Below are 8,389 nucleotides of genomic sequence, written 5' to 3'. Positions count from 1 at the left end.
AAAGAGGGGTGATGGGAATGTTCTGCTTCTTGATAGGGTTGTGGGTCACACAAAGTCCGTATCTGCGAATTGCCTACCTGCTAAAATTTATTTGTAACCCCCAAATCAATACTTGCAGTTTTCAAGGTCATTTTCGGACATGTGCAGAGGGGTGAAAAGTTTGAGTTGACAACATATATGCTCCCAGGTGAGGTCAAACAAGGTGACCCTCCGCCTTTGTCTCTGCTCTTGTGCTTTCAATAAGTGGCATATTCGTGGTCTCTTTAGAGACCATGTTTTCTTTAGATTTTTGTACCTTTTTGGTGCTTTTGCTATTTAAAAGGCCCTCAAGCATAGTGCTGAAATGCTGTCTAGTGATCCTGAGTTTAAGAAGGCTGTGATCTGCCCTACAGAAAAAAATATGTGTGTTAGATAAGCTTCAGTCAGTCACATGGTACAGTGCTGCTGGCTGCAAGTTCAGTGTTAATGAGCCAACAATATATGTGACTAGGGGTGGGCAGGAACCTATCCCTGTATTTCCCCCAGGAGCAGTGCTCGGTATTCTGTAAGTCAGGCAACTTTGTAGAAGGCAAATCCCTCAAACGAGAATGGATTCTATATTCATTTGTCAAAACTCATAAAACTGAAACATTTAAGATCTGTACATTTCACTGTATGTAAATTATACCTCAATTTAAACAAAACAAAACAGACTGTGGAGAATCCTAAAGGCTGATGGGAAGGAGCCTGAGCAGACAGGCGGGGCTGTGACTCACCGATGTGCTCGCCGCAGGTCTCGCAGTACTCCGCATACAGAGACTCGAAGCAGCCACAGCAGAACGGGCGGCCGTCCTTCATGATGTACCTCTGCCCTCCCAGGACCGTCTCACACTCAAGGCAGCAGAAGTGCTTCATGTGCCAGTGGCGACCCTCCGCTTCCGTGCACTCATCCGCAAAAATTATCTGTAAGAGGAATGTGAAAGCAGAGGATGACAGGAAACACTGTGAGCTATTTCCAAGGCCACATCGCTTCGATGGCTAACCTTGTTTCTTATAGCCCCAAGCTTTACTCTACCTCGCTTTAGCTATAAAACAAGAGCAGTCATTGAAAATGTGAACAAAGAAAACCTAAGTGCTTGTTCAGACTTTATAAATGTCCAACCCCCATGCTGTCCACCTGAAACCAATGTAATAGTGACTGCCAACCATAATTGAAAAATAAAACAGGTTTCTTCATTGGCGACCATTAATGTGGTCATTATTTTGCTCCCCAATCCCATGTTATTGGCATAATCTGGCAAAGAAGACATTAACATTGAAATGATTCAGTGGTCTGTGTTTTAATAGAAAACTCATAAAAATGTCTGTGGAGTCAACATTTACAGCAATCCAGACGCTGGGCTGTGTGAGCTACACTGTATAGCTGCGGCTTCGCTTGACCTGGTGGCCATCGGCAGACTAAAGGCATTTTCAGCTTCAAAAAAAACTTTCAAATATCATTTTTTTATTGATAAAAAAACAAACTCAGGAATGGGGTTTAAAAAAAACCCCAAACAAATGTATAAAGAAAAAACTGAACATTCACTGTCACTGAGTGAAGGAGACTCAGGGGAAAAAAATATCTATCTACCTACCTATCTATCTATCTGTCTGTCTATCTATCTATCTATCTATCTATCTATATATATTTATATACATATATATAAATGCAATGAGGTACTCTGGGTTGGATCTTGGGATAGAAAAGACACATTAGTAGCAAAACTAGAAATCTAAATAAAGTGTACAGTTTGGTTGATGGTATAACAGCAACATTAGCCTCAGTTTCAATGCACATAATGCTGTGGAAGATACTAACAACAGGGAAAGCTGGGAGAAGGGTCTAAGGACCTCTAACACCTCCAACTCTTCTGTCAATCTAAAATGACTTTAAAATAAAAAGCTTAAGAAAAAGATTCCTTTCACACCACCATCCCTTCCCACAGGCCCCACAGGTAACCACTGTTAACGGAGCGCATGTCCTGCCGTACCGGGTCCTGATGTATACAAACAAGTGTACAGTCTTGGTTGGTTCCCTCTCCCTCCCAGGAATGAGATCATCTGCTCCACTCCTCTTGCCACTTGTTTTTCCCTCCCATCCATCAAGAGCCTCCCACTTATCGATGCACAGACACCTGGCCCGCTCTTTATTTTGCTTAGATGTGCACAGTGGAACATTGGCCGACTGGGAGCTTATTTTTCCCCGTGTGAAGGGGTGAACTTTTTTACCTCGTCACACGCCGAGCACCGGGGTTTGAGCAGTTCAGCATGGTGCCTGCCACAGTGAATTTTTCCGTCCTGATAAAAATAGATGAGGTCCACCAGCAGCTCGTTACACGTGAAGCAGACAAAACAGGACGGGTGCCAGCACACTCCGGGGCCCGCCCGTGAGGCGAACACCGCAATCTCGCCGCCGTTGATCTTCAACCCGCACTGAAAGCAGAAAAGATCGATCCTCCTGCGATGACGGGATTCTCAGCCTCTCCACTTGCCACTAAATCTCAAATTTGTCAGGAAAGCCTTTTATTTTTCTCCCCCCCTGCGAGTGATTAAGTAGCTCCTTAATGCTGGATTATGTGCGATTCTCAGCTGAAATGAGCAGGCCTCCCAGACTTCCCCACTCGGCTGTTCCTAAGATGGGTTTCGGCCGGCGCACATTCAGGGTGGTTTTCCTGAGCCAGCCTCCTGCTGGATGCGTTCCTGACGCTGAGAGTGGCCGGTAAGGATCTGCAGGTCTTCATTCCGTCTGCCTTTTGTGAACACTAGGTGTACCCTAGCACCTCCCAACCTGCCGGGACCCCAGGGGGAGCAGGAGGTCACCCGATGTTTGCCTAAGGGCAGACCGACTCCCCGTCATACACGGCAGCGTAGCCAGTTATAAACGTGAATCCTCATTTGATAAAGAGCTAGGCTGCCTGTCTGTGGCTTAGTTTTTGGAGGCCTTTGGGGCCCACACGTGTGCTAGCCCTGTCACCCTCCCACCCCCAGCTCACTCCACCCACATCACCACCACAGGCCGCTCATTCTAGAAAGGGCTACCTGCTCGCACACGGCGTGCATCACGGCTCTGGACAGAAGTTTGATGGTGCCTCTTCCCAGCGCTTCCTTCTTCCGCTGAGCACTGAACACTTGCAGTTCTTTCTTCTCCTCTTCGCTCAGAGACTGGCAATACCGCACCTTCGCGGAAGGAACACAGAAGCACCACACTGGAGCGCGTCCCCCTCACCAGTTCTCCATTTCCAGAAAGGAAGGGCTCACTTAACGACCTGCCCCCGTGCATCGCCAGTTTAGAAATAACACCTGACCTTTCATTGACTCAAAACTACAGCCTCTAGCAAAAGGGAAAAGCAATGTAAAAGAACACTCTTTTCTTAAAATATGAAATGTGTAATTTCAACTCTTGTCAGCAGAGACTCTAAAACAATGTAACATATTAACCTTTCTACAAAAGGTTTAAACTTAATTGCCACGTTTGCTCTCCCTTCTGCAGGCACTCAAGTCAACTCCTGGGCCTGAACTACCGTGAGGCATTGAGCCTGGATGAAGGGGCGGGGCGATCTCAGGCACCTGCAGGCCCCTGGGCGTCGGTGGGTGGCTGCAAACACTATAAAAACCAACTTGTGTTGACTGCACTGACACCCTTTTCTCGCTGAAAGAATGGAAAGCTGTCTTCTCCGGCCACATTTTAACTGAAGAAAGGCAAGTGATGGGAGGAGCTGGGGTTTATGAGGGACATCTCAATGCTTCGTGTTTATTTTCTTAGCCTTCTTCCTGTTATTTTACCTCATTATCATGTGGTGGCAACTGGTACAAAAGCTGTTTAATTCGATGTTTCTCTCCAGGGCTGTTAACATACGGAACCTTTTCCTCTGGTAAGCAAGCAAAATAGAGCTGGATCTGAGGAAGAGAGGGAGAGAAAGACAGCGAAGGTGAGCTAAGTTTTAGCTCACTCCATCTTAAAAAGTTACTTGTCCCTGCAGGGGTAAGGTTTGGGCTCTGGTGCTAATGAGAAGACCAGCTGAGCCAACTTGCACCCAGCTGCTAACTCCTCTTCAGGAATGTCATTTGCAGTGACAATTAGGGCCATCATAAATTACACGCCATAAAATATGCACATTTAATGCCACAATTCCCCAGGGTCAGCGAGAGTCCTGGGTGAATGCTACAAATGGCCACACAGGCTGCGTGACACTGTCCCAAACCCCGCCAGCACACAAGCACACTGAATTTGATCTCTGAATTTTACATGTTACAAAGACAAAACGCTGTTTTGTTACCCTCTGTAAACTCTCCTTATCGGGTTCTCTCCAAGCATCGGCTTTCTTTGCTTCCATGGGTGTTATTTTCTAAACACCGGAGTCAATTTCCCCAAAGACACTGGAGGGGAGCCATACTGAGCTAGACCTGGTTCATTTGGAAAGGAGACCTCCATTTTTTTCTGTTTTATTTAAAGGAGCATCCCTTCATGAGTACCACAGTGCTGAGAAAGAAGGGATTCAAGAAAGAAAGACAGGAGATTGGGGAATTGGGGGCCTGCCCTGCTTCAATGCCTTAGTATCTCACAAAACCTACCCACCCTAAGCTTCTAGAAGGGGTTCTTTTTTTGTTTTGTTTTTTAATATTTTTTTTATTGATTTCAGAGAGGAAGGGAGAGAGATAGAAACATCAATGGTGAGAGAGAATCATTGATCAGCTGCCTCCTGCACATCCCCTACTGGGGATCGAGCCCACAACCCAGGCATATGCCTTTGGTCGGAACCTGGGACCCTTCAGTCCGCAGGCTGATGCTCTATCCACTCATACCTGGCTCTAACCGGCGAGGGCAGGAGTTCTTTATTAATAAGCAGTTTGTCAAAATATCACTTTCCTATCTAGTGCACCGGCGCTCCACCCTCTCCCCACTATATCAGCGACAGCAGCTTCTGCAGTTATAAAAACACTGATAACACCTGTGTGCCAGGTATGACGCTAGGGCCCTCGAGGAATGAGGAGCCCCTATTCTCAAGAGGGTTTCCACCATACAGGAAACAGCCATAACTCAAGCTACTGCACACCCAGTCGGCACCTTTTATTTCAAACTATGCCTCAGCCCACATGATAATATTTATCACCTGCAATTTTTAACAAGTTCATCATTATAAGGACATTGGGAAAATAAAAATAGGCATACAGAATGTTCTCGTCTTCCTTAAAATAACAATCCAGACAAAGCCCCAAATTAGCTCTTCGATATTAGTGTTCCATCCACACTGAGTGGTGACAGATTCTTTTATGTGCAAGGTTATCAAAGGTCAACACAATGACAACTCAGATGGTTTCTCCCAGCTCTGCATTTTCTCTCTTCCAAAGCAAAAGCTCTGCTGCGAGCTGGCATGGAAACGTGCCTGTTTTATTACCTTTTTGTTGCTACTGAAGTTTTTCAAAAGGTTAAATTCCTCTCATTCTCTGCAAAGGGGCTCATCAGAAACCCACATAACAAACGCATGTGCAGTGCTCTGGATTCCGGTCATCAGAGCATCCTCCTAGGGCTTCTGGACCCAAGAGCCCAAAAGGAATAGAAAACTTTCACTGAGAAACCAAGTATGACCTTGAAAAGCAAAACTGTAAAACCATCCAAAGGAGAGAGAGGACTGAGGAGGGTATAGCGTGTCAGTGTGGCAGAGATGTTCTATAAATTGTTAAAAATTCTTTCAAAATCTTAACTCATTGAATAACACCACACGGGACGACCAGGTTCCCACCTGCTCTGGTCGAAGTCCGGGGGGCACCCAGGCATACTCCTCCAGCGCACAGCCAGAGTCATCATCTGACGTGGAACTTCGCTGGCACCCAAAGGCGAGTTTGCTCATTTTGGGCTCCATCTCCAAAGGCATAGCAACGTTCACAGGCTGGTTTTCTCAGTCACAGGACATCAAACAATGGCTGCTGTGGACAATATAAGAAAAAGCAAATTGAAAACCTGCAGGCATGGCTCTTATTGGATGCTTGTTTACATATAGCTGGGCTCCCAGAAAACACCCAATTTACTAGTTCACCGCCCCCAGCCCCCAGGCCCACTGACACTTAAAATCAGGACTCCATAATGCAGAAATAGCCCCCTCCCAGCTCCGCATTTCAGAAGATGCCACCAAAATTAGTTTAGTCCCAGTGGTCCTTCGAAGGTGCGTCTCCACACAATTATTCATTGGAAAGGTTTACGAAAATTGCCTTGCCTGACACATGAAGATTAAACTTCCCACAAATAACATCCCTGTGAAGTCCCATGAGTTGAAAAAAGTGTGGGGACTGTGCCTCTTCCCACCTTGCCCACTATGTGCCATGAAAAATGGTTCCAGACCCCACTCCACTCCCCATATTTCCTCATCGATTTTCCCCACCCAGGCACTGCTGCCTGTGGTGTGGGTCCACTGGGCCAAATTGCTTAGGTTTCAGGTTTCTAATAAAGTTCTGAGAGACACTAAACTTAGTTTACTCATTGGGTAGAAATAGCACAGCTAAATCCTTATATAGCATGTTAAATCTGCAAGCCTTACTATCTATGGGCTGCAGTCAGCCAGACATTCATTAATGAGTTCCTTCAACAAAAAATAATTGAATCCAAGCTCGAGGTTAAAATAAAACCCAGTGTATTAGTGTTGAGCTGCATTATTAGCAGGCATCCGCTGAAACGTTATGCAGCACCTACTACATGTGACATGCTATCAGCCTGCTATTGGGCAAAGTAAGATGGAGGTCCAGGTCTGAAGGAAGTCCCCTCAGATAAAGGGCTACAAAGGTGTCTCCGTGACAGTCTCTGCCTACATCCCAGGGAACTCTGTCATCACCACGTATGTTCCTTATAAGATTTTTCTGATTTTAAAAAATCATCCCTTATCCCAAGGCCCCAAGAAGAAACAAAGATACAAGATTTTCAGAATCAGATGAAGCTTTTTATAACTGCCCCTTTCCCTCTATAAAAAAATTAGATAATTAGCCCAACCCAAGTTTAGAGAAAACAAGGCTCAAGGAAGTTAAGTGACTTGCCCAAGGTCCCATAGCTAAAATAAAAGCCAGAGTCTAGACCAGTGGTGTTCAACCGTGGCTGCACATTAGAATCACCTGGGAATCTTTTAAAAATCCTGATTTCTGGGCCTCAACCTCCGGAAATTCTGTTTCTTTGTTATGGGGTGAGGCCACAACAAAGTGGTCTGCAAACTGTGGTCCCTTGAGTGTGGCTCTTCCACAAAATACCATGTACAGTGCGACTGAAACTTCGTGGCCGCACTCAAGGGGCCAAAGAGCCGCATGTGACTCGCGAGCCGCAGTTTGCTGACTACTGGTCTAGACTATATGCCTGCTATATCAGACTTCCAAAAATTATTCTGCCTTAAAAAATTCCCTTGTTTGCTTAAACAGGTAGGAAAAACCTCACTTCCAGACTGAAACGGAGTCATGTATCAGTGATTATCTCAACGCAACTCTAAATACTTACCATGTTAGGTTACCTACTAAAACCTACGATTATGAAAATGTACGGCTTTTCTTTTATACGTCAAAGGACACAAATGGAAGGCCAAACACCCAATGGCTGTGATCTTTCCCAGCAGCAGGAGCAAAGCCACACAGTAGATATTATTCCAACTAATAAATTTAACTTTCATTCACCCCGAACAAAAAGTAAAGATGACCTCATTTCCTACACCACCACCGGGAGGTTATGACCTCTTAAACAGTCATCATTTCACACAGGTGCAACTCATTCATGTCTTGACTTAGGAAAGGCTTTCTAAACACGGGGGCGTTGCACTTACTCCTCAATAAAAAAGAATGTGTTAATGACAGAACATTTCTTGGATTTAGTCTTTTGCTTTCGTTTAAACACACACACACACACACCACTAACAAACAAAAGCTTCCATATGTCCCAAACTAGAGGTTAAGAATTTAATTAGTAACTCAAACACCTCCCCAGGAGAAGGTGTATCTGCAATGCAATTTCACCTGAATCATGAAATATACCTATTTGTCCCTTGACACATCTGGCCTAGGAGGAAGACACTAAGGTATCTACTCTGCACAAACTTACAAAGAACATAAATATTAAATAAAACCTAAAAATTAAGTGTCATGATCTTCTAAGACAAGAGAAAACACCACAAATGAAGATAAACCATGGATTTTCTAAGGTAACACAGAGGTGCAGATTGCCAAGGATCCGAGTTCCTTGGAGGGCTGTGTTCCTTGATTAGCCTTTTGTGGCGAAGGTACATAAATGTCTATCCTAATCAAGGTAAATCAACTTCTGCACTGCAGGCCACAACCCCCCACCTCCAATCATCTGGATGTGCCGCCACATCTCAGGCCTGCAACTTGCACACACCTTCCCGGCCTT

The 8,389-nt window shown here is 45.1% G+C and overlaps 1 protein-coding gene across 3 annotated transcripts in view; it reads right to left on the bottom strand.

Moving 5' to 3' along the window:
• The window catches only part of PRICKLE1 (prickle planar cell polarity protein 1), a 22,697-nt gene that overhangs the window by 6,124 nt on the left and 8,184 nt on the right, over positions 1–8,389 (bottom strand). For all 3 annotated transcript variants that reach the window (XM_006755535.2, XM_006755536.2, XM_006755537.2), the window contains exons 2-6: positions 5,760–5,943; positions 3,802–3,915; positions 3,058–3,195; positions 2,248–2,451; positions 756–942 (exon numbers count right to left, since the gene is read on the bottom strand). In XM_006755535.2, coding sequence (XP_006755598.1) covers positions 756–942; positions 2,248–2,451; positions 3,058–3,195; positions 3,802–3,915; positions 5,760–5,891 — 775 coding nt within the window. In that variant the 5' untranslated portion in view covers positions 5,892–5,943. The remainder of the gene's footprint in view (positions 1–755; positions 943–2,247; positions 2,452–3,057; positions 3,196–3,801; positions 3,916–5,759; positions 5,944–8,389) is intronic.

This window comes from Myotis davidii, unplaced genomic scaffold (genome assembly GCF_000327345.1).
Source record: "Myotis davidii unplaced genomic scaffold, ASM32734v1 scaffold290, whole genome shotgun sequence".
NCBI classification, from domain to species: Eukaryota; Metazoa; Chordata; class Mammalia; order Chiroptera; family Vespertilionidae; genus Myotis; species Myotis davidii.
This window is presented reverse-complemented; position numbering and strand designations above follow the sequence as displayed.